Source organism: Geotrypetes seraphini, chromosome 4, assembly GCF_902459505.1.
Source record: "Geotrypetes seraphini chromosome 4, aGeoSer1.1, whole genome shotgun sequence".
Taxonomy (NCBI): Eukaryota; Metazoa; Chordata; class Amphibia; order Gymnophiona; family Dermophiidae; genus Geotrypetes; species Geotrypetes seraphini.
Genome location: NC_047087.1, coordinates 193,099,734 through 193,127,017, shown reverse-complemented (window position 1 = coordinate 193,127,017; position 27,284 = coordinate 193,099,734). Strand labels below are relative to the sequence as shown.

Below are 27,284 nucleotides of genomic sequence, written 5' to 3'. Positions count from 1 at the left end.
GGACAGCTGAAGGGAAGGACAAAGCCAGAGAGAGGCAAAAGGACTGAAAAGAAAGGATAGGGAATGGAGGATTTTTAGTCACTGGGGTGAATATAATGAATGAAGGTGTACATACAACAGCTGCTCAGGTTAGGCTAATTTTATTCTTCAGTTTCCAAAGCAGTACAAATTATAGCTTTCTTCAACAGCAAGCAAAAGGCAAACTTTTAGTCCAAGAGAAAATCTTTACTTATCATGGTAACAGGACACTGGAATGCTAGTGCTACTAGCAAAGTCTATAACGTCCTAAAGTTATTTCACTAAACACTACTTAGATGTACTATGGCTTATTTAAGAGGGTAACTTTTATGTGCCATTTTTCTTCATATACACTTTGTTCCTGCCAAAAAACCCCAAACAAAAAAACTTATACAAAGCTTGTTTTTTTGCAAACTCTTTCAAAACCTGACCAATAAAATTTGGAAAATGTCATCCTCTAGATTATTTTCAAGCAAGCACAACAACCTTACATCAACTCCGCAAATCACCATGAGCAACAGATTTCAGCTCCTACAAGAAAGTCCCGCCAGCAGAACTCAGGAGGACATCCTGGAATGCAATCTCGAAACCCAGCAGATGACCCCAAATCGTGAAGTAACAAATCAGCACCCCCTCAAGATACGCAGAGTAGTTGTCATTGGGGACTCTATGCTGCGGGGAACCGAGGGACCGGTATGCAGACCTGATCTACAAGCAAGAGAGGTCTGCTGTCTTCCAGGAGCCAAGATCCAAGATGTGAATACATGCATAGGCAAATTAATCAAGCCCCAAGACCACTACCCAATGCGCCTCATCCACGTTGGGACGAATGACACAGCCAGGAACTCTCCAGAGCAGATACAAGAAGACTTCAGAGCCCTAGGAGAAAAACTGAAGCTAATGGAAGCGCAAGTGGTCTTCTCCTCCATCCTACTGGTAAGAGACAAGGGGAGAGCCAGAGAAGAACGGATCAAGAGGACTAACGAATGGCTAAGGGGTTGGTGCAGGGAGATGAACTTCGGCTTCCTGTACCACGGAGGGGCCTTTCAAGGACTGCAGGGGCCTGACGGCCTACACCTGACCAAAAGAGGGAAGAAAGTCCTGGGACGACGCCTGGCTCACTTACTTCATAAAGCTTTAAACTAGGTGAGCCGGGGGAGGGGACCCACACTCACACAAGTAACTCAGAGGCAAGAAACCGCGCGAATACTAAAGGGGACAGAGGGAGGGAAGAAGGAAGAGTGGAAGACAAGGACTTAGTATCTGGGATAAGCAATAAAGTCAGTAGAATGGAGGACAAAGGAAGAGATGGAGTCTCAATCTAGAAACCCGCATGGACAGGACGTCAGGGGGAGAAATCGCTTAGACATTGAAGGAGACCGAGACATCAGAAAGGGTGACAAAGGCACGATGGAAGGGGACAAACTATCTAAACCAGAAAACACTCCATACAAAATGAAAGAATGGACAGCCATGTATGCTAATGCCCGTAGCTTAGGCAACAAAATTCTAGAACTGGAAACGGAAATGAGAAACGCTGACCTTGATATAGTGGCGCTATCAGAAACTTGGTTCTCGGAGTCCCACGGATGGGATATGGTCATACCAGGCTATAACTTACTCCGTCGAGACAGAGAGGGCAAATCAGGAGGAGGGGTAGCTCTATACATTAGAGAAAACATCAAAGTTACTAAAATCACAGACATCAAATATACGGGAGAGTCCCTCTGGGTGAACCTTGCCAGGGACAATAACAAATGCCTGTATCTTGGTGTTGTATACAGACCGCCTAGACAAAAGGAGCAAGCAGACGATGAACTAATGGAAGACATTGAGACCATCACACTGCGTGGAGATACAGTGCTAGTGGGAGATTTCAATATGCCAGATGTGGACTGGAACGAACCTTCTGCTATAACCAGCGGTAGCAAGAGGATACTATCCTCCATGCAAGGAGCATGCCTCAAGCAGATGGTATTAGAACCTACTAGGGGCCAGGCAACCCTGGACTTTTTGCTCACAAATGGGGAAAGTGTCACAGAGGTATCGGTGGGTAACACCTTGGCATCCAGCGATCACAACATGGTGTGGTTCCACCTCAAGAAAGGAAACACTAGGTCAAATACGTTGACTAAGATACTAAATTTCAAAGGAACTAATTTTCAGGGTATGGGGACTACGTCTACAACGTGCTTCAAAATCAAAGCACGACAGACATGGTCGACTCTGAAATCTACATTGCTGGAAGCAACCAACATATACATAAAAACCGTGAGCAAACGAAGCAGGAACAACAAACCTCAATGCTTCTCCGCGGAGATCTCTGAGCTAGTAAAACAACAAAAAAAAAAGCATTCGTTACCTACAAACAATCACAGCAATTTGAAGCTAAAGAATCCTATATGGCAAAATCCAGAAAAGTTAAAACGACAGTCAGAGAGGCTAAACGCCGGATGGAAGAAAACATAGCCAGGCAGGTAAAGAAAGGGGAGAAATCCTTTTTCAAATACGTTAGCGACAGGAAGAAGAACACAAGCGGTATTGGGCACCTAAAGAAACCTGATGGTAACTTTACAGACTCAGATGCAGACAAAGCAGAAATACTTAATAACTACTTCTGCTCAGTCTTCACCTGCGAAGCGCCAGGATCCGGTCCTCAGCTACAGACAAGGGGGGGGGGGGTTCGGAAGAACCATTCCAGGACATGGAATTTACTGCAAGCGAAGTCTACCGTGAGCTATCAAAAATAAAAGTGAACAAAGCTATGGGCCCGGACAATCTACACCCTAGAGTACTTCGAGAACTGTGCGATGTCCTGGCAGAGCCATTGGCCGTGCTCTTCAATCTTTCCCTGAGCAAGGGAAAAGTGCCCCTAGACTGGAAAACTGCCAACATTATCCTGCTTCACAAAAAGGGAGATAGGTCGGAGGCTGAAAATTATAGACCAGTGAGTCTCACATCAATAGTGAGTAAACTCAATGGAAAAATTGATTAAGAACAGATTATACACATTCCTGGATGATGAAAGATTAAGGGATCCCCACCAGCATGGCTTTACAACGGGAAGGTCTTGTCAATCCAATCTGATAAGCTTCTTTGATTGGGTAACAAAAAAACTGGATGAGGGTGAGTCCCTGGACATAGTATATTTGGACTTTAGTAAGGCTTTTGATAGTGTTCCACACCAAAGGTTATTAAACAAGATGAACTCGCTAGGAATAGGAGAAACACTGACAGCATGGGTACAAGATTGGCTTAGCGGAAGGCTTCAAAGAGTGATGGTAAACGGTATCCCCTCAAAAACGTCATGAGTGATCAATGGAGTGCCGCAGGGCTCGTTCTTGGGCCTGATGCTATTTAATATCTTTGTTGGGGATCTGACTCAGGGACTTCGAGGGAAAATTACACTATTTGCCGACGACGCTAAACTATGCAGCGTTCTGGGCAAGGCCTCAAAACCTGACAGTGCAACCAGGCCCAACACTATGGAGCAAGACCTGCTTGTGTTGGAAAAATGGTCCAGTACTTGGCAACTAAACTTTAATGCTAAGAAATGTAAAGTAATGCACCTTGGGAGCGGAAATCCATGCAAAACATACACTTTGAACGGTGAAAACTTAACAAGAACTACTGCAGAAAGGGATTTGGAAGTTCTCATCTGGGAAGATATGAAAGCTGCTAATCAGGTGGAGAAAGCTTCAGCGAAGGCCAGACAAATGCTGGGTTGCATCAGAAGGAGCTTTATCAGCCGAAAGCCGGAAGTCATACTACCGTTATACAGATCCATGGTGATACCTCACCTGGAGTACTGTGTCCAGTTTTGGAGGCCACATTATCAAAAGGATGTGAAGAGAATGGAGTCAATACAGAGAATGGCCACTAGGATGGTCTCAGGACTTAAAGACATCCCATATAAAGAACGCCTGATCAAACTGCGCTTATATTCTCTTGAAGAGCGCAGAGAAAGGGGGGACATGATAGAAACATTTAAATACATCATGGGCCACATCAAAGTGGAGGAGGAAATCTTTTTTCTAAAGGGTCCCACAGCGAAAAGAGAGCATCCACTAAAACTTAAGGAGGTTAGATTTCATGGTGACACCAGGAAATACTTCTTCACCGAACGGGTGATTGATCGATGGAATGATCTTCCCCACCAGGTCATCAAGGCCAGTAGAGTGCTCGACTTCAAGAGTCGATGGGACAAACAGGTGGGAGTACTACAGAGTTATGCTCAATCGATAGATACTCCAGGGAGGAAGGGTCCTTGAGTGGGCAGACTAGTTGGAGGGAGGGTTCTCCAGTGGGCAGACTTGTTGGGCCGTCGGTCCTTTTCTGCCATCACATTCTATGTTTCTATCCTGAATAAATCTGCAATAAACCTACATTCACATCATCCACCTGCCCTAAACAATGTTGCCACCACCTAGTAATTATCATCATGATATACATAGACACCATTTTACTTTAAGCATAAATGGTTGCCATGATTTTCAATCAGGAGGATCTGATCCTTAATAATCTGTATCTGAAGTAAGGTTATGGCTCTCATAGATTTTTAATATACAGTTTAGTCAATTTCAAGAACAAACTACCTTTAGAGGTGGTGCTAAATAATGAGAGTATAAAAAATCTTTATGGAACCAATTGGATTATAACAGTCTCTCTCAAACTTTTTTACCTCTGGCATACTAAACAGAGCAAATGTTTTTCACAGCACATTATAACTGATATGATAAAATTGCAAAACCAACAAAAAATTAAATCTGAGTGTTATTTATTTAAAGTTCTTTAAGCTATCTATAGGTAATTGTAACAGCGGTGAAACTAAAGTAGATAAAATAGATATAATCAATGCAATGGTTGTGCTTGTTTTTTTTTATTATTGCAAATTAACTCAAAACGCATCTCGAAAGTCGACAAACAAACACGCATTTCATCATCCACCATCTGCAGTTGTTCTCTTTTTTATTTTCAATTTAATTTTTGTCAGAGCTGAAAATTCAAGTTCGCAAAGATAAGAAGATCCAAACGGTAACAAAGCCTTGATTGCGTTGTTGCTCAAGTTAGGATAACAACTGCACTAAAAATAAAAATGACTTGCTGTTAGTTTTCAAGGACCAATCATGTCAAAGAATGATGCTTGTCTGGGCAATTATATCCTTATGCACACAGATTCTCATAACATTGACAGACTCTTGCTTACGTGATGTACATGTCATCTATTCTAGTGTATAATTACGAAGGGAATTTAAAAAAAATAAAGTTCTGGAATCTCTCTTGGCACACCACAGTGCCATGGCACACAGTTTGAGGCACACTGGATTATAAAATGGATACTGTTTACCTTTATAAGTGTCAACCTCCTTTGTGAAAACCACATAAAAAAGTAGTTTTGGTTTGTTTTTGGATAAATCCTCAAATGATGAAATCATATGATGAAATTGGACCACAATATGCCAATTATAGGCCCCAAATAGCACAGTTACTTACCGTAACAGGTGTTATCCAGGGACAGCAGGCAGATATTCTTGACTGATGGGTGACGGCACCGATGGAGCCCCGGTACGGACAATTTTAGAGTGATTGCACTCTAAGAACTTGGAAAGTTCTAGTAGGCCGCACCGCGCACGCGTGAGTGCCTTCCCGCCCGACAGAGGCGCGCGGTCCCCAGTTAGGATAAGCCAGCTAAGAAGCCAACCCGGGGAGGAGGGTGGGACGCAAGAATATCTGCCTGCTGTCCCTGGATAACACCTGTTACGGTAAGTAACTGTGCTTTATTCCAGGACAAGCAGGCAGCATATTCTTGACTGATGGGTGACCTCCAAGCTAACAAAAAGAAGGATGGAGGGAAGGTTGGCCATTAGGAAAACAAATTTTGCAAAACAGATTGGCCGAAGTGTCCATCCCGTCTGGAGAAAGCATCCAGACAATAGTGAGATGTAAAAGTATGAACTGAGGACCAAGTAGCAGCCTTGCAGATTTCCTCAGTAGGAGTGGAACGGAGGAAAGCTACAGATGCTGCCATAGCTCAAACTCTATGGGCCGTGACAGAATCTTCCAGTGTCAGTCCGGTCTGAGCATAACAGAATGAAATGCACGCTGCCAGCCAATTAGACAACGTACGTTTAGAAACAGGACGTCCCAATTTATTCGGATCAAAGGACAGAAAGAGTTGGGGAGCTGATCTGTGGGGCTTAGTACGCTCTAAATAGTAAGCTAGAGCCCTCTTACAGTCCAAAGTATGTAGAGCCTGTTCTCCAGAATGAGAGTGAGGTTTCGGAAAGAAGACAGGCAGAACAATGGATTGGTTGAGATGGAATTCAGAGACAACCTTCGGGAGAAACTTTGGATGTGTACGCAGAACCACCTTGTCATGATGAAAGACCGTAAAAGGTGGATCTGCAACTAGTGCATGTAGCTCACTGACCCTCCTGGCAGAGGTAAGAGCAATAAGGAAAAGTACTTTCCAAGTGAGAAACTTGAAAGGAGTGGTAGCCAAAGGTTCAAATGGAGGCTTCATTAAGGCGGAAAGAACCACATTGAGATCCCAGATTACAGGAGGGGCTTTAAGAGGTGGTTTCACATTGAAAAGACCCCGCATGAATCTGGACACCAAGGGATGAGCCGAGAGAAGTTTTCCATGAACTGGCTCATGAAAAGCAGCAATAGCACTAAGGTGGACTCTGATGGAAGTAGACTTAAGGCCAGAGTCAGACAAAGAAAGTAGATAATCCAACAAAGTCTCCACAGCAAGGGAAGTGGGATCATGTTGATGAAGAAGACACCAGGAAGAAAATCGTGTCCACTTCTGATGGTAACATTGCAGAGTGGCCGGTTTCCTGGAGGCATCCAGAATGGAACGAACAGGCTGAGACAAAGAAGTATTATGAGAAGTCAGCCCGAGAGAAACCAAGCTGTCAGGTGCAGAGACGGAAGGTTGGGATGCAGAAGTGTCTCCTGATGTTGCGTAAGCAGAGAAGGAAACAGCGGAAGAAGAAAAGGCTCCCTGGCACTGAGTTGAAGTAGAAGGGAGAACCAATGTTGCCTGGGCCACCGTGGAGCAATCAAAATCATGGTGGCTCTTTCCCTCTTGAGCTTGAACAAGGTTCGCAACATGAGAGGCAGAGGAGGGAAAGCGTACAGGAACAGATTGGACCAATCGAGGAGAAATGCATCCGCTGCCAGACGGTGAGGAGAGTAGAGTCTGGAGCAGAATAGGGGCAGCTGGTGATTGTGAGGAGCTGCAAAGAGGTCTATCTGAGGAGTGCCCCACTGAGCGAAGATGGACTGTAGAGTTAAAGGATCGAGTGTCCACTCGTGAGGCTGAAGAATTCTGCTGAGCTTGTCTGCTAAAGAATTCTGTTCTCCCTGAATGTAGATAGCTTTCAGAAAAAGTTGGTGATCTGTGGCCCAAGCCCAAATCTTCTGGGCTTCCTGGCACAAGAGGCGAGAGCCTGTCCCCCCCCTGCTTGTTGATGTAGTACATCGCAACTTGATTGTCTGTGCACAGCAGGAGGACTTGAGGAAAGAGAAGATGTTGGAAGGCCTTGAGGGCATAAAACATCGCTCTGAGTTCCAGGAAATTGATGTGATGCTTCATTTCCTGGGCTGTCCAAAGTCCTTGAGTTTGGAATTCATTCAAATGAGCTCCCCAGGCATAAGGGGAGGCATCGGTGGTGATGACAAGTTGATGAGGAGGTAGATGGAACAGAAGACCTCTGGAGAGATTTGAGGATATCAACCACCATTGTAGAGACTGACGAAGAGACGATGTCACAGATATGTGTCGTGAGCAGGGATCCGTCGCTTGGGACCACTGGGTAGCTAGGGTCCATTGAGGAGTGCGCAGGTGAAGACGTGCGAAGGGTGTGACATGAACTGTGGAGGCCATGTGACCCAAGAGTATCATCATGTGCTTGGCAGAGATGGAACGTTGTGGAAGCACCTGCTGACATAGAGACTGAAGAGTTTGAAGACGGTTGGACGGCAGGAACGCTCTCATGAGGACTGTGTCTAACACCGCTCCAATGAATTGAAGTCTCTGAGTGGGGATGAGATGAGATTTGGGTAGATTGATCTCGAACCCCAGAAGTTGGAGAAACAGGATGGTCTGGTTGGTGGCCAGGAGTACTGTCTGAGATGAATTGGCCTTTATCAACCAATCGTCCAGGTAAGGAAAGACCTGAAGGTGGTGAGAGCGTAAAAAGGCCGCCACCACAATCAGACATTTGGTGAACACTCTTGGAGAGGAGGCAATGCCGAAGGGCAGCACTTTGTATTGGTAATGACAGTGATTGATCATGAAACGGAGGTACTGTCTGGAGGTCAGATTGACCGGTATGTGAGTGTATGCCTCTTTGAGATCGAGGGAGCATAGCCAGTCGTCTTGATTGAGAAGAGGGTAAAGAGTGGCTAAAGAAAGCATCTTGAATTTTTCTTTGATTAAGCATTTCTTGAGATCGCGAAGATCTAGAATTGGTCTGAGATCTCCTGTTTTTTTGGGGACTAAAAAGTAACGGGAGTAGAATCCCTGTCCCTTTTGATCTAGAGGAACTTCCTCTATGGCGTTCAAAAGGAGGAGGGATTGAACCTTCTGGAGAAGGAGGGAAGACTGAGGAGTGTTCGAAGCAGACTCTCTTGGTAGACTTTGGGCAGGCAGGGTCTGAAAGTTGAGAGAGTAGCCGTGGCGAATGATGTTGAGGACCCATTGGTCCGAAGTGATAACTTCCCACCGGCTGAGGAAAAAAGTGAGACGGCCACCTATAGGTTGAGGTAGGTGGGTAGATGTTTGGACGCTGGCTATGCCCTGGAGAATCAAGTCAAAAGGGCTGCGTAGATTTTTGCTGTGGAGGTGGCTTCACAGGTTGCTGTTGCTGTGGCCTAGGAGTCTGTCGTTGTTGCTGACGTTGACGCCTAGGTTGCTGGGGAGCTGATGGCAATGGACGAGCCACATAACGGCGTTGATAGGCCGACTGCTGTCTGAAAGGTCGTGCCGGTGGAGCTTTCTTTTTCGTTTTGAGCAGAGTGTCCCAGCGAGTCTCATGGGCGGAGAGCTTTTGGGTGGTCGAGTCCATGGATTCCCCAAAGAGCTCATCCCCCAGGCATGGGGCATTAGCCAACCGATCTTAATGGTTGACATCAAGCTCAGATACTCTAAGCCAGGCAAGGCGGCGCATGGCCACAGACATGGCCGTGGCTCTAGTGGTAAGCTCAAACGTGTCATAAATTGATCTTACCATAAATTTACGGAGTTGGAAAAGAGAAGACGAGCAGTGGTGGAAAGCCTGTCGTTTCCGCTGAGGAAGGTACCTTTCAAAGGAAGCCATGGTGGTAAGGAGATGCTTGAGATAAAAAGAAAAGTGAAAAGCATAATTACCAGATCTATTAGCTAACATTGCATTCTGGTATAACCTCTTACCGAATTTGTCCATGACTTTGCCCTCTCTGCCAGGAGGGACAGAAGCATATACACTGACTCCCGTGGACTTCTTAAGTGTAGATTCCACAAGCAGAGATTCATGTGGAAGCTGTGGCTTATTGAATCCAGGAATAGGGATTACTTTATATAATGAATCTAATTTACGGGGAGCTCCTGGGATGGTCAAATGAGTCTCTAGGTTCTTATAGAAAGTTTCCCTCAGGATGTCATGAAGAGGGAGTTTCAAAAATTCCTTTGGAGGCTGATCGAAGTCAAGGGCATCAAGGAAGGCCTTGGATTTTTTAGACTCAGCCTCCAAAGGAATGGAAAGAGATTCACACATCTCTTTCAGGAAGGAAGTGAAAGATGTAGAATCTTGTTTTGAGGATGGATCTGGAGCAGCAGGATCATCCTCATCCGAGGAACACTCACCCTCAGAAAGAAAAGGCTCTTCGGAGTCACCCCACAGATCAGGGTCCCTAATATGGGAGCTACGGTCTCGAGACTCCGGAGTAGAGGGTTCTAGGTGTTGGGATTTGCGTGCCGACTTACCCGACCTCATAGATACGGTACCGGGAGATGTTACCAACTGCAGCGGTGCCGAAGTCTGCACCGACTGATGCTGGGCTCTCGGTTCCGGTGCAAGAACTGGCATCGATATCGATGAGGCCGAGTGAACCGGTACCGAGACAGTGGACGCAGACAATAAAGGTTGCTCCACTGCCGGTACCGGCGGCTCAGACCGGACCGGGACCGGAAGGTTCGGTGCCAATAGAGCAGGAAGGAGTTGTAACTGCTCCTTGAGCTGCGTTTGTAGGACGGCTGCAATGCGCTCATCCAAAGAGGGCACCGGTACCGCCTTTTTCTTTTGCGGTACCTGCGGTGCTGCTCGATGCCCCGAAGATGAGGAGCCCGAGGTCGAGGGACTCACCTCGATAGGGGCGGAGCGCTTCCGCGGGCGCCTCACGGTCGGCAGGACTGGGCTCACTGCAATCGAGACCGGAGGACGCTCCAGCGGGGAAGGCTTCTTAGCCGGCTTACCTGGATGTTGCAACGCCGGCGCGGTATCGACGAAGTGGGTGCCGACTGTGATGGGGCCGATGCCGGTATCGATGCCGCAGATCGGACATATCGGCACCGATGAGTAATCGCTGTTGTATCTGGCGATTTTTTAATGTATGTTTTTTTAAAGTGGTGCAGGTGGAAGCCTGATGCTCAGGACCGAGGCACTGTAAGCACCAGTTGTGCGGGTCCGTGAGGGATATAGGCCGTGCACACCGCTGGCACTTTTTAAACCCTGGCTGGGGGGGGCATGAAAGTGAAAACGGCTTCTGCCAAATCAAAGGCCGAGGCCTCGATGGTGGCAGTAGGCCCCGCCGGGGCAAAACCGAAATGAAGAAAAAAATAAAGAAACTCTCGGTTTGTTTGTTTTTTGTTTTTTTTACAAAAAGAAAAGAAAGAAGGGAAAAAACTCCCAAAAAGGTTTCGCGAGCGGGAAGGTGTATAAGAAAAAATTTCAACAGCCGTTGAAAAATGCGACTTCTTAGCTCCGCGGAAACTAAGAAACTGGGGGCCGCGTGCCTCTGTCGGGCGGGAAGGCACTCGCGCGTGCGCGGTGCGGCCTACTAGAACTTTCCAAGTTCTTAGAGTGCAATCACTCTAAAATTGTCGGTGCCGTCACCCATCAGTCAAGAATATGCTGCCTGCTTGTCCTGTGATAAAATAACATTCCAAAAGAAAGAGCTCAACTTAGAGCATCTTTCTGTACTTCTGAAGCATGAATTCAAATACTACTAACCTGCTTTTGCTTCTAGAGCTATAAGTCTTTGCTCTATGTCAGCTCTTGCTTTCTCACTCTTTTCCAGTTTGGTTAAGAGACTCCCCACGTCTACTACAGAACCATGGTACATAATAAGACCATCCCGTTCCTCTGTCTGCGAAGCCTCCCGTTTCACAGGAAGAGAGGGCAGTAGAAGTCTATTTCCTGGATAGGATAAGAGATGTTACAGAGGGAAAACAAGAACATACATAACATAAAATTTTATTTCTATCCTGCAAAACTACAGTGAATTATAAAAGAAAAAGTAAAAACTCCATAATCAAACAATATTAAGAATCCAAATATTTCTTAAATAAATATATTTTTTACAATTTCCTACAATGTAAATAAGAGGTGGAGGATAGTAAAAAAAAACCCCCAAGGATATAAGTCTGAATCCCATATAGCTGCCTGGAAAGAAAGCAATCTATTATGATGCTTTTTATAAATACATCCCCTGGCAGATGGAAATACAAAAAAGCCTGAATTTCGTGAAGAACGATTTGAGTTGTTATAGAGGAAATAATCCATTAAATATCCTGGTAATAGGCCATGAATCGCCTTAAAACAAAAACAACTTAGTTTAAAAACAATACGTGCCTCTAAAGGAAGCCAATGTAATTTACAAAAATAAGGCATTATGTGATCTATTTGTCTCAAATTAAAGATTAACCGTACCATTGTATTTTTAAGCATGCAGAGCCTGAAAAGACGCTTGTGACAGCTTGCTAGACTATAATCAACAAGATTAACGACTGCATCAGCAATTGGAATGCTGAGTTCTCAAAATAAGGTCTGATGGCATGCAGTTTCTAGAGCACACAAAAGGGGGAAGCTATGGATCACTGGAAGAGTTGCTGCCTCTGCGTCAAGAGGTTCTGAGATCAAATCCCAGTGCTGCTCAATGGGCAAGTCAAGACAATCTTAATAACTTTATAATAATAATAATAACTTTATTCTTCTGTACCGCCAATAATCGTGCGACTTCTAGGCGGTTCACATTGAAGAGAGCTGGACAAACAGCGAGTTACAGTATGCACACAGTCAGTGAAATTACAGTGAATGCAGAGAATTACAATAAACAGTTTGTTAAGTATTTCAGAGGGAACATGTTAGAAATAGAAGCAAATTACAATTGTTAAGAATTTCAGAGGGGACATATTAGAAATAATAGAATTGTATGTAGTGTTTGGTGTAGGTGTTTAGGTGATATATCTGTCGAATAAGGCAGTTTTTATGATTTTTCTAAAGGCGAGGTAGGTTAGTCTAGCTCTGTTAACGTAGTTGTCCAGCCAGTGTTGTTTGTTTGCTTGGTACATAAAAGTTCTATCCAGGAAGGTTTTGTATTTAATGCCGGTAATGCTTGGATCTGCAAATAGATTGCAGTTTCTGGTTTGTCTTATGGGACTGTATAATATGAAGTGAGATAGCAAATATGTAGGAGCTAGTCCCCAAACCAGCTTGAAACATATGCAAGAGACCTTGAATATTATTCGTGCCTCGACTGGCAGCCAGTGCAGTGGGGGCTCACATGGTCGCTTTTTTTCAATCCAAATATCAAGTGGACTGCTGTGTTCTGAACAATTCTAAGTTTCCTCACTGTTTTTTTGGGTATACCCATATAAACGATATTGCAATAGTCCAGAGTAAAAAACACTAGTGATTGCACTAGTAATCTAAATGATAATGGGTCAAAATATTTTTTGATGGTCTTTAATTTCCATAATGCACTTTTTTGCCACTGCATTCGTGTTTTCAACCATTGTCAAATGTGTGTCTAATGTGACTCCCAATATTTTTATTGTTTTAGTAATCGGGTAGTCATAATCTTTTATATGTAGCATTGTTTTGGTAATTTTGTCTGTTGGGCTTGCAAGGAAGATTTTTGTTTTTTCTATGTTTAGTTTCAGTTTGAAGTTGATTGTCCAACAGTATGGATTACATCAACAGTATGGATTATTCAGAATAAATAGTGTATTCATCAGTTCTAAGCATGTATGGTTGTACTTCTAGCCTACCGTATGGATATTCACAAGTTGAAAGAGCTTTATGTAACATCCTTATGCTTAAACTGTAGCCCACTAATCACAGGCAAGTTAATATTATGTATTGTTGAACATGACTTAAATATTTTTTTAAATTAAATGGGCCCATCTTCAGAGGTTGCAACAAAAATAGCTCACTGCCCAAAGTGCCCAGAATCGAGTTCTTGGGATGGGACCAACAATATCTGGGAGGCCAGGCCCACAGAAAACACTGGGAGGCCAGGCCCACAGAAGCACTGATAAAAGAAAACATCGATGAACATTTTGAAAGAAACGAACTTCTGATAACCAGCCAACATGGTTTCTGCAAGGGGAGAATGTGCCTAATAAACTTATTGCACTTCTTCGAAGGAATTAACAAACGGATGGACAAAGGAGACATCATATATCTTGATTTCCAAAAAGCCTTTGACAAGGTGCCCCATGAACGCCTACTCCGGAAACTGAAGAACCATGGGGTGGAAGGAGACGTACATAGATGGATCAGAAACTGGTTGGCGGGTAAGAAACAGAGGGTAGGAGTGAAGGGCCACTACTCGGACTGGAGGAGAGTCACGAGTGGGGTCCCACAGGGCTCGGTGCTCAGGCCGCTGCTATTTAATATATTCATAAATGATCTAGAAACAGGGACGAAATGTGAGATAATAAAATTTGTGGAAGACACCAAACTATTTAGTGGAGCTCGGACTAAAGAGGACTGCGAAGAATTGCAAAGGGACTTGAACAAACTAGGTGAATGGGCGACGAGATGGCATATGAAATTCAACGTTGAGAAATGTAAAGTATTACATGTGGGAAACAGAAACCCGAGGTACAACTATACGATGGGAGGGATGTTATTAAATGAGAGTACCCAAGAATGGGACTTGGGGGTAATGGTGGACATGACAATGAAGCCGACAGCACAGTGCGCAGCGGCTGCTAAGAAGGCAAACAGAATGCTAGGCATAATCAAGAAGGGTATTACAACCAGAACAAAAGAAGTTATTCTGCCATTGTATCGGGTGATGGTGCGTCCGCATCTGGAGTACTGTGTCCAATATTGGTCGCCGTACCATAAGAAGGAAATGGCGTTACTCGAGAGGGTTCAGAGGAGAGCGACGCTTCTGATAAAAGGGATGGAAAACCTTTCATACACTGAGAGATTGGAGAAACTGGGTCTCTTTTCCCTGGAGAAGAGGAGACTTAGAGGGGATATGATAGAGACTTACAAGATCATGAAGGGCATAGAGAGAGTAGAGAGGGACAGATTCTTCAAACTTTCGAATAATAAAAGAACAAGAGGGCATTTGGAAAAGCTGAAAGGGGACAGATTCAAAACAAATGCTAGGAAGTTCTTCTTTACCCAGCGTGTTGAGGACACCTGGAATGCGCTTCCAGAGAGTGTAATAGGGCAGAGTACGGTACTGGGGTTTAAGAAAGGATTGGACAATTTCCTGCTGGAAAAGGGGATAGAAGGGTATAGATAGAGGATTACTGCACAGGTCCTGGACCTGTTGGGCCGCTGCGTGAGCGGACTGCTGGGCACGATGGACCTCAGGTCTGACCCAGCAGAGGCATTGCTTATGTTCTTATGTTCTCACTTTTCTGCATGCCTCAAAAAAGCTTGAAGGTGCATTAGCCATAAGATTTGTAGGGAACGAATCTAAAATACAATGAAATAATTTAGAAAAGTCTGATCAATCTGGGATTTCAAAGGTGGACCATAAAAGGTCGACCTTAAATTCATCCTGACTCTTAGTTATAAAGAAGTCTATATTCTTCGGGCAAGGTGAACAAGAAGATCGTAAACCCATAACCTTAGAGCTAAAGAAATTTGGTAAGTCGTTGGAAGTAGGCAATAGCATTTGAGAAATTTTTAACCATATTAAACACATTATTAACAAGTTGGAATTTTTGTGTTAGCGCCTACTATTATAGAGTAAAAATTTTTTTGTTTCTTATTTAATACCAATTTATAATTTCTAACCTCTTCGCCATTTTTCCTTATCACTATATAATTTTGATTTTAGCCATTTTCTTTCTAATTGTCGTACCATTTGTTTCATCCCTATCAATTCTATATCATACCATTTATTATCTTCTTCTGAACGTCTTTTTATGATATGTTTGGGAGCGATTTCATCTAAAATTTGATCACAGATAGTATTCCAATCTGATGGAAATTCCTCAATATTACCATCAGATAATGGCTCTACCCATTTCCAAATATCTAATGAATCAGGTGTTTTTCTAATAAGAATGTCTTGTTTTTGTCATTTTGATTTTAAATTTTGGCTTTTGGTCCATCCCATGGTATAGGCTGCCATCTACCATCTCTTAACTGAATTTTGGGAGCTACTTCAGCTTTAGTAACTAAAAAAACTAGGTCAAGCTGATGGCATTTTATATGGGATTGAGAAAATTGTGGTAGGGAATAATCTAGAGAAGACAGAAAGGCTTTAAAATTGGTCACATCTTGATTTTGCTCTACCTCTAAGGGCTCCTTTTACTAAGCTGCAATAGCATTTTCAGTGCGCGTAGAATTGCTGCGCGCGTTAAACCCACGCTACAAGGCTAGACCTTAATGCCAGCTCAATGCTAGCATTAAGGTCTAGCGCGTGGGGCAATTCAGAGTGTGCTAAAACCGCTATCGCAGCTTAGTAAAAGGAGCCCTAAGTGTAAATTAAGATCCCCTAATAATAAACATTGTGAGGTAACAGAAGAGTTGTTGAAAATAAATTTATAAAAAACGGCCTTAACTGAGGTCCAATGACCTGGTGGAATATAAAAAAGTATACAGTTGAGAGAATCCTGGAGATCCACTCTATTTAGAGTGCAGGACACAATTTCCAAACCATTTATTACCATCGAGTCCTGCAATAATTAAAATCCTCGTGCAATATAAGTGCACTCCCCTCCTCTTTTTCATTCTGACAGAGTGGAATAATTTTATGTTCAAATATATTTTATTGAGCTCATCAAAATAAGCAAACAAAGATACAAAGCAAACTTCAGATATGCTCAACTTTTAGGTAGTACAAAACCGAAGTCCCATACCCCCCCTCCAAACTGCCCCACTCCACCCCCCAAACCAACCCCCCCCTTGGGTCCTCCTTCTAAATATAACAGTTGCAGCGAGAAAGATATCAAAGAAAACAGGCATACCAGGTTCAACAAATGAGACAAAAACAGTGAGTCAACAGTTGAGCAAACGGCTGCAAGCCAAAGGAGTCATAGTAGTCCAAAATGGTTCCCAAACGCGTTGAAATGTACGGCCAGGGAGAGAAGAAAAGTCCTGCACATCTCGCCGCTCCCACATCAGGAGAGTAATCATCCGGCAACGCCAAATGGAGTAATCCGGTGTATCACCCTCCAACCATTTCAGCAAAATACATTTCAGGGCAATGAGGACAGTCCACTTAAGGAAAGCAGCCGCCCCCCTTGTACGAGGGTAATAATGGGGAACAGCTCCAAACAAGAACAAAGGTGCGCGTTGAATCGTGATGTTCCAAATACGCTTCACAAATACAAAAACTGCATTCCAAAAAGTCTGAATGTGAGGGCAAGTCCAAAACATATGATCCAGGCCCGCGTCAGGAGCCTGGCAACGGAGACAGGCAGCAGTCTCACGAAAACCAGAGAGACACGCCTTCCTAGGAGAAATGTATAAGCGGAAGATCAACTTATAGTGTTGTTCCCAAAAAGCAGTATATTTTCTAAAGGCAGGCAACCTATGGACAGCCTGCAGAAGCACATCATCAGGCAATTCAACTGCAAGCCTCCCGTAAGGTAGTGTGATCAAACATGGGGGACTCATCCTTCAAATGGCGATGATGGAATTTAAGGGGAACAGAAAGTTGGGAACCAATGGTAAATGCCGGGGACATCTCTTGGCAAGAGGCCTGCAAAGAACTAAAGGGTAAAGAAGAAAGGTAAGGTGAGCTTGCATATAGGCAAAGTAATCAGTGGGCGGGAGACCAAATTCGTCTCGCAGCCATGCAAAGGACTTAATTTTGCCATCATCATCAACCAGGTGAAACACATAATGAATGCCCCTTGTTTCCCACCGAGCAAAACTCAACCCATCAATCCCAGATAAAAAGGAATGATTGAAACGAATAGGCAGAAAAGGAGTTACAGAAACAGAGAGAGAGTGAAATTTACAGACCCAGTGCCAAACCTTCCGCAAGGGACGATGGAGCACCTTTGCAGAGAGAGACTCAGGCAAAGGGGAAGGAATAGAGTGAAGATAAGCACTAAAGTGAGTAAGATGAAAACAATAAAGTTCCAAAGAAGTATTAGTGAATACAGAAGTCCCCCTGAAAAAATCATTGATGTGGCGCATATCACATCCAATAGTCAGATAACGAAGGTTCAACAAACCCAGTCCGCCCTTGTACCACGGAGCTGCCACCCACTTCTAAGGCAGGCGGGGCTGCTTCCCCATCCAAAGAAATCGTTGAACCAAACGTTCCAATTGGCGTTCATCCCGAGAAGTCAGATAAAGAGGAAGAACCTGAAAAACATATAACCAACACGGGACAATGAGCATATTATACAGATGCACATGACCCAAAAGTGAAAAGGGGAGAATTCCCCAAAGCTGCAGTTTGTTCTGAAGGGCCTGGAACAAAGGCTCCACATTCAAACGATACAGAGTAGATAAGTCTAAAGGAAGGAGGACTCCTAAATATTTCAAGGCTGAATCAGCCCAACAAAGGGGAAATACACCTCTCCACTTGTTGCGCAATTCAGAGGATGAAGGCAAAGCAAAGGACTTATCCAGATTGAGAGAAAGACCAGAATAAAAGCCAAATTCAGAAATAAGATCCAACGCCGTTGGCAAGGAATCCTCAGGCCTGGTGAGGATCAAGAACAAATCATCTGCAAATGCTAGAGTCTTCAACTCTACCCTAGCGACACTAAGGCCCTGTACGGCAGCAAACCCCCTAAGAGTGCAGAGCAACGATTCCAGAGAAATTAGAAAAAGTAAGGGGGAAAGGGGGCAGCCCTGCCGAGTACCCCGAAATATGGGGAAGGAATCCGTTCGGGTCCCATTAATCAAAAGAGAAGCCCTCGGATTACAATAGAGAGAAAGCACTGCATCAAGATGAAAACCACCCAATCCGACATGTTCCAAGGAGCTAAACAAAAAAGACCAGAGGACACTATCAAATGCTTTAGAGGCATCTAGACTGACAAACAAAGCCGGAATGCGGTGGGATTGACAATGGGCTAAAACAAAGAGAACCTTACGAACATTACAAACCAACTGACGTCCCCGGACAAACCCAACCTGGTCCTCATGAATAAGCGTAGGAAGATGCGGAGCGAGGCGATCGGCCAACATGCGAGAGAGAAGCTTGAGATCTACGTTGATCAAAGACATAGGACGATAAGAACCCGGGTCATCGGCCTCCTTACCAGGCTCCAGTAATAAAGTGATAAGGGCCTCGTTAGTATAGCGCGGAAACGAACCTTGAGCAATAGCAGTATTGAAGTAAGCCAGCAAGGGACCACAGATATGGTAAGAAAGAAGGCGATAGAAGTCGCCCGAAAAGCCATCCGGACCTGCGCCTTACCTGAGCGAAGAGCTTTAATAGCGGATTCTAATTCCGCCGCCCTAAATGGTCTATTAAGGGAAGACACTACAGCCTCCGGCAGAAGAGGAAGGCCCAAGGACTTAAGATAGTCAGTCAGCAAATCCGGAAAGACTGAAGCGGGCGCATCATATAATTGGCGAAAAAATTCAAAAAGGACAGCAGAGACGTCCGCCAGATTAGTCACCGTACCCCCACTCGGGGCCCGAAGAGACAAGATCGGTTTCTTGCAGGTCTCAACCTTCACCAAACGTGCCATAAGGCGCCCGGGCTTGTTTCCAAAACGTTGGAAGCAATGTTTATAGTAAGCCGCCCATTTTTGAGAACGGGAATGAAGTAGCGAATTAAGAGCCTCTTGAGTAGACAAGTAACGTTCTCGAGCCTCCCTTGAGGGATTCGAATGAAAGAACCGCTTAGCTACTCGTAAGGCCCGTTCTAAGGTAATGATACCGCTGTGGATACGTTTGTTGCGAGCGCTCAAAAAAGATATGATATGTCCCCCAATCACAGTCTTAGCAGCCTCCCAAAACAAAATAGGATCATCCATATGGGGTGCATTATTATTAGCATAGTCCTCCCATTGGGCCTGCAAAAAGGTTTGAAATTCTTTATCTTGAGCAAGATAGAACGGAAAGCGCCAGAGAGGCGCCCTGAGATACGCAGCATCCAGATGAACATCCACCCAAATAGGGGTGTGGTCAGAAATATTCAGGGGACCAATCTCGGCCGAGATAACTGAAGAAAATAAAGTCAAAGAGGGAAAAATATGGTCTATCCGAGACCAGGTATTATGGGCCCGAGAAAGGTGAATATAGTCACGAACTTCAGGATGAAAAAGACGCCAAGGGTCCACCACGGAAAGAGTATCACAAAAATCAGTAAGGAGACGACCCTTAGCTCCTAGAGAGGCAATAGGGGAGCCAGACTTGTCCAAAGTTGGATCCATAACCAAATTAAAGTTTCCCAATATAATAAGCGGATCCCCAGAAAAACGAGAACAAAGACGAGTCAACCTTTTCAAAAAAGCTGGTTCCGACGTGTTAGGGCCGTAGACCACAAGTAAAAGGTAGGATCGATCCCCCAAGGTCAAACGCATAAGTAAAGATCTACCATCAACAGCCTTGTCAAGAATCTGCACACCAAGGGGAGAGGATTTACGAACCAACACAGCAATGCCCCCATGTCAGCCCTGAGAAGAGGCAAAATATACCTCCTCCACCCAGGAACGGCCCAACTTCAGATGTTCCACATCAGTCAGCCGAGTTTCCTGTAAACAAGCAATATCCGAATGATAACGCTGCAAAGCAGCTAAGATTTTGGACTGCTTGACCGGTGAAGTAATGCCCCCAACATTCCAAGAGGTAAGTCTAAATGGAGTACTCAGGTCTGAAAATCAGGAAAAAAGAAAAGCAGTGAAGAAAGAAGAAAAAGTATAATACCACCCCAGGAGCTCAGCCACCCCCCAGAGCAGTGTTGCCCAACATGTGGTACAACCTGAAACGTCAAACAAAAGCAAGGCAAAATCACAAGAAACTGAACCCCCATACCGAAGGAGGACCTCCCACCCCCAAAAACCCAATCCGTTCCTACCCAAGTACCACCCACACCCTCCCCAACCAATCCCCCCAAAACCCAACCACATGCGTACATCCCATCCCACAAACATGGAACAGAGAGGGAGCCACGCTATGATGTGAACAGGGCCCCCAGGCCCCCCAACCCCACCCACCCCAAACACTCATAGCCAGAAACAAATGGGAAATAAAAACTCTACCGTCACCCACGCCACAAACCAAACACACCACTCACTCAACCACCAACCCATTCAAGTGAGCCCAGAATCCCAACTAAAGCAGAACAAAGGAGGAGACCAACGCTCATCAGCTCCTAAGAGCCTCCAGAGAGCAGTGAAGCCCTCCAGTAAGCCCAGCCAAACACCATCCCTAGACCCTTATCACAGGAATCCCCCAAAAGCCACACATACACACAAGAGCCAAGCATACATACCCAGGCCGTAAAGGCCAAAACCACTCGTCTCAAGAAAGGAACACCAGTCACTCAAGGAATTATACCCCCCCCCCCAAGGGAAGCAAACCCCAGGCAATCCGTTCCCAGAAAACACCCCCCCCGACTTGATCAAAAGCACACCACAGACACTCCAAAAACAATAAATCCCTGAACAAGTCAGTCCAGCGAAGGCTCCAGGAGACGAAGAATGCCTTCACTCCACCAATTCGCCAAGTATCCAAGAGGACCACTGGCACTAGGTCACACAGCAACCAGGCACAGGGGAGCTCGAGCAGAGCACGTCCTGCTCAGCTCAGCACATCACGTGACCACTTGGAATAATTTTATAATGTGGAGGTAACAGATCATTAATAATAGGATCTTCCTTAAAAGTAAGCCAAGTTTCAGAAATAAATACACATGCTAACTTCTGGGCAATTATCCAATCCTTAATGATTTGTGCTTTCCCTCGAATACAACGTGTATTTGTGTAGGCACAGTTAATGTTAATAAAATCAACATTTGAAAAAGCTATTTGATTTTCAATAACAATCTGTCTCGGTGATCTATGCCTTCTTGGGAAATTTCTCAGATATCTAAGGTGAGACCTCTGAATTCTAATTGGATAAGAAGTAACATCATTATGGCTGGATAAGATGGTAATTAAATTTTGGTCGTAATGATTATTATATCTTCGCAAAAAAACATCTGTCACTAATAGATCTCCAGGAGAGGTAATAGCCTCCCTAAATCTTCCTAAAAATAAAAATATTAAAATAGTTTTCAAGAAATACATATTGAAACAGTTAAAAAACATACTAAAAGAATAAAAACCACTAAAACTATTACTAAAAAACTAATCCAGCTAGTAGCAATCTAATTGTCAATATAAATACTAAAAGGTACATAGCCCGTAATAGCTACAGATTTCTGCTAAGAGAGTCTGTTTTTTCCCAGGACTACTGGGGACCTCTTGAGCACTGAAAAGCCTCCAAATCTGGATAAAAACCTGAAAATAATAAAGTTCACTCGGAGCAGAACAGAAACTCGTGTGTAGAAAAAAAGGCTGAGAAGCTATAGCACACCTCAGAGAGGAAAATAACCCACTGGTCAAGACTGATGTACCTTTTGCACCAGAAATGCACATGAGACGAGTCTCTTTCTTAAAGGAAGCTCTGGAATGAGGGGGGGGGGGCATATGATGAAGGTAAAAGGGGATAGACTCAGAAAATCTCATAAAATATTTTTTCACAGAAAGGGTAGTGAATGAATGGATCGACCTTCCAGTGGAGGTGATAGAGGTGAAAAATGTATCTAAATTCAAGAAAGTTTGGGACAAGTACATTGGATCTCTAGGGGAAAGAGGGGATAGTAGATGGTGTGGACATGCAGACTGGATAGGCCATGTGGTCTTTATTTGCCTTCATTGTTCTAAGTCCCCCTGCTTGTGATTTAACAAATTTAAGCCACCTCATTTGCTCCATTTTCCAAATCATTTCCAGTCCCAGTATGCATCTTTTTGAGTATTCCACTATTTACTTTTCTCCATTTAGTCTTATTCTCTTTTTTCTATCTTTTAACCAGTTCCCAATTAATAATATAGTAATGTCTCCTATCCCATGATTTTTTGAAGGGACTCTGCTAAATGATTCTGAAATTCCTGTATCAATTTAGTTTAATTCCTAAGGAAAGAACCTCCCGACCTTTCTAAATCCATATTAGTACTCATGATGACTCTACCTATTTAACTATATCTATTCATAGCTTGGTGAGTAGGGGTATTCCAGCTATAGGTCTGAAATTAGATGGTGAGATTAGGTGAGCTCCTTGATTTTTTGGAGTTGGGGCGAGTGCATGCAATGTGTCCTATTTGTGTGGATAGCTGGCCTGTCTTTTAGAGGTTGTTCAGCAATGAGACCAGCCAAGGAATAAGGTCGTTTGGGATGTGGGAATATAGGGGTAAAGGGCATTTGTTCAGTATGCAGCTTTTGGTGATCAGTTTATTTAGCTGGGGGAGTACCTCATCTTGGGTGACAGGTTCAAAGGTGTTCCAGATTTGGTCTACTGTACAGGGGTCAGTAAGGTCAGGTTGTACCTCTGGGATGTGGCGTGTGTATGTTTATGATTTCTAGTTGTACATTCTTAATCTTGTCTTGGAAGTAGTTTGTTAATTCTTGGACATTAGGTTGGGAGTTAATGTTAGCTAGGCCTGGTTTGGGGGTGGGTGAGGGCAGTAGTTGTGCACATTAGTTGAAATTGTTTCTTGATGTCAAAAGTATGGTTGTCTATTTCTGAGAGATACATTTTCTTGGCTTCAGCAATGAAAATTTACAAAATTTTACAAAATTTTATACAAAATCTTATAGCTGATTTCCATGTTTGTTTGTGATCATAGGAATGGGTTTTCAGCCACTGCTTCTCCAGATGGTGGCAAGTTTGCTTTTCAGCTTTTAGAGTGTCGTTGTACCATGGGGAATGTTTGGAGGTCCTTATGTAGAGGGTATGTAAAGGTGCAATAGTGTTTGAAGAATTATACTGTCCCAGTTACTTAGCTGTTCTGTGTTATTGGTGTTAGACCGGTTTAGATGGTTGGATAAATTGGACCAAAATTGATAGGAGTCAGTTTTGCCTCTGCTTAATACCTTCTGTTTGGCTGGTTTGTGGGTAGTGCTGCCCATGTAGAGGGAAAGTGTATAGGATAATAGAGAATGATCTGACCAGGGGACTGCAGACCAGCCTGGGTCCTTGACTAGCTAAGTAGAGCTAGTTGCGATGAAGTCTGTGGTATGACCTTTACCATGTATCAGGCCAGACGAAATCAATTCTAGGTGACTGAGAGGAATGATTTGAAGTCTTGGACTAGAGAGTTCTCTTGGGATTCTAAGGGTATGTTTATGTCTCCAATGATGAGAATTCTGGTGAATTAGCATGTGATACATGAGATGATTTCCCAAAGCTTGTGGTAGGTTTGCAACCACACCCCTAGTGGGCAATAAATAAGTAGGATGTCAACAATGTTAGAGTGGTTGTTGGTTTTATCCTGCAGAGTACATAACATATATTCTAAGCCAGGTAACTAGCTGCATCTGTTATGGAGATGCGAAAGAAGCTCTTGTAGATCAGTGCAATACCACCTTCTCTTTTGCCTGGCCTAGATGAGTGTAAGATACTATAGTCTAGGGGGGCAAAAGTTGGCTAGTTCTGGGCTATTTGCCTGTTTGAGCCAGGTTTCAGTGAAGACGGCAAAGCAGTAGGAGTTTGTTTGTTACAGACTTGGCGTTGATGTAAATGCATGGAACTGGAGTGGTAAATCTTTCTTGAGGGTGTAGGTGAGAAATTGGCACCTGCTGAGGGTTATCGTGCTTAGCGAAAATTTTGTGTTTGGTTTTTTTTTGTTTGTTATTGTTAGTAGGGCAGTTACCATAGATGGCAGATATCTGATAAGCTGGGTAGTAGTTGCAATTAATGGATCTGTGGTCTGGTAGTTGGATATTTTTACATGGCCTGGAGTTCCTTTGGACTGACCAATGAGTAGGAAATCAGCGGTACCGGGTGATAATTCCCAAGGGCACCTACTGCTGCCTAACCTTCGGCACAGCTTTGAGAATTTGGCCCTTAATGTATACATCACTGGTAAATGATAACCTTTTGGCCTGCCCTTATCCCAAATCTGGCCCCTTTTTATTGGGCCATTGAGTCACTTATTTAGCCTATAGTATCCATATAATTTACTAGTTGCCTGGCGTGCAACAGCAAATGGGCTATACCAGGGGATTCTACCTAGCAATGTGTGTACCTTATAGCATATATCAGAGGTGCACAATGCAATGTACATTTAGGTCTGCCAACTTATATTTGCCATTGACCCAATATAAGCTGCTATGCTCCTAAGTTTTGGCACACCATAACTGCTTTGTGCTATTATTCTATAACGATTTAAGTTGCACCTTAACACTGTTATTGAATTGGCATGCCTACATTTAGGCAACACTTTATAGAATTGTCCCCAAGGCAAAAGCGGCAGAAATGGTGCCTAGTTTAAAGCCACAGATATTTATCCCTGCTCGACCCAAACCATTACTCTGCCAAAAACTTTGCCCCAGAACATGCTACATGTCGATCATGTTTATTAACATACCTTCTTGATGCTGAGCTTACTTTGAAGCACATAACCCCTAAGGCAATTTTAGAAAAGGCCTTTAAGCGTAAAATATCTTTTATAAAACTATCCTCTAGTAGTTTAATTTTCTCAAACTTTCTGTTGTATCGCTTATTCCTATCATTAATTACCCTGCAGATCATCCTGCGATGCTTCTAATTCTTCATAATCATCTCCATCTTTTGAAGCATCTGTTAATTTTCGATAGAAGCAAGATTCTTTTAGAATTACCCTATTAAGTATTTTCTTAACCTGAAAAAAAAGAAAACAGTATGATTATTTATGATTAAGAAATTACTAGAACATTCTCTAGTAAAGGAGAAGATAAACAAATAGTAAAAGTGCTTGCTGAGAGTGATGTGCATTTTAGGATTCTGAAAGTGGCGTGCTCCGCCACTTCCCTGCTCCCCATTCCTCTACCTGTTCTTATTCATTGTTCTTTTTAGCTACACCAGTAATTCTCATTATCAATCATTTCCCTGATGACATTTCTATTCTAGCACTATTCCACTGCCTATCTGCTTCTGCCTGATGAAACGTGTTTTACTCTTCTCCCTAACATTGGTGTCTGTCCTCCTCCTGTTTCCAAAAGCAGCATCAGCAGTGGGATTTGTAACTTAAGGCCGTACATGGGTAACAAAACTGATCTGTATGAGAGAAAACTATAAAGGAAGGGGTGGAGTCAAGTAAAATTATGTTGTCCAAAGTGGGAACACTAATCTGGAAGAGTCTGAATTTAAAAGCAGCAGACTGGGAGAGATGAGGGAGGAGATAGCAGGCTGCATCACTCCTGCAGCATCACTTTGCAGGAGTATGACAAGGAGGTATATAGGAGCAATGCCCATGAGTATGAGCAAGGTGGCTGTGAAAGGAGATGACAAAGAATGGGATAAATCTCATTTTAAATACTATCTTCTAATAACCTGTTATATTAAATAAGACAATCATGCATACATATTTTCTTCACATGTACCTGAGCACGGGAAAGGTGAAGTCCAAGGGTGTACAGAATTTCCTCCAAATCTTTCTCAAGAAGGTAACCACAGTGACTTTGGTCAAAATAGACAAAAGCCATTAAAAGATCTCTGTTCATAGTAACCATCTGCTTCTTCTCCTAGAGAAAATAATATGAAAAATGATCTATATTGGTATCAACACAGTTTGATAATATATTCCACCTGGCATCATACTTTAACAACCTGACATCTAACATTACACTGCACTGTACAACAGCTCCACGTCAAATTCTATGAAATGGAAGAGTAGGCTAGTGGGTACAGCAGTGGGTAAGTTAGATTTTTATTTTTTCTCCATCTGTTTGGGGCTGTTTTTCCTGTCCTGACAAAGTAGGGATTGCCACTGTTGTTTACCTGTAGCTCAGCAGTTGAAGATTTAACTAGGGAACATATTTATTTGCAAAGTTCTGATTAACCCTTATGGTAGTGCAGATGTAATTAAAACAGGTTAGATTTAATACAAATGTAAGGCAATACCGTGTTTCCTACCCTGAAAATAAGCCCTAGTCGTAGGCAGCCGCGCTTCCCCCCGCCCCGTAGCCGAACCCCAGCTGACCCTCCATCCTTCCCTCCCAACTGATCCCCACCGACCGCAACCATAAATACCTTGCTGCAGAGGAGCATCAGGTCAGCAGCACTCACAGGCTGCTTCGTGGCCTTCTTGCTGGGGCCGTCTGTGTACTGATGACATCATTGTTTTTGTATGTATTTACTAAGACTTAAAATTCAGAATTATGCATGTGTAAATCACTAACTGCCTTTCACATACTTCCCTTATTTATTATTATTTATTGTGGTTATAGTGTTGGTTTAGTCTTTGAATGGGTATGTGTTTGTGATGTCTTTATTATTTTTTCTCCCTTTCCCTGATTGTTAAGTCTGTATTTTCGGATTTGGAAATATAATTATTTTGTTCACAGGAGATGATCATAGACTATATGATGTATGAGGCAAGTCTCATTTGGACTTATGTCTGGTGCTAGTCACCTTTGAGATTCAGCCTGAGCCAGAGGTTCCCACGATTTCATGGCAGGCTCATACTGATGTCCTTGATCTCTTCCTTAATGACTCTTTAGAAAATATTACATTTTCGGACTTTCACCTCAGGGCAAGGGGGTTTAGCCAATCCTAGTAGTTTTTTGATTAAGTCCCTATTGGCTAATCATTTTGAGAGGGTTCTCCTTTTTGCTAATTTTCTCTGAGGGCATGAGATACAG

At 43.5% G+C, this 27,284-nt stretch overlaps 1 protein-coding gene across 4 annotated transcripts in view; it reads right to left on the bottom strand.

Moving 5' to 3' along the window:
• The window catches only part of CCAR1 (cell division cycle and apoptosis regulator 1), a 309,834-nt gene that overhangs the window by 20,713 nt on the left and 261,837 nt on the right, over positions 1-27,284 (bottom strand). For all 4 annotated transcript variants that reach the window (XM_033940771.1, XM_033940773.1, XM_033940772.1 and 1 more), the window contains 3 exons: positions 26,025-26,165; positions 25,183-25,303; positions 11,238-11,423 (listed from right to left, as the gene is read on the bottom strand). In XM_033940771.1, coding sequence (XP_033796662.1) covers positions 11,238-11,423; positions 25,183-25,303; positions 26,025-26,165 — 448 coding nt within the window. The remainder of the gene's footprint in view (positions 1-11,237; positions 11,424-25,182; positions 25,304-26,024; positions 26,166-27,284) is intronic.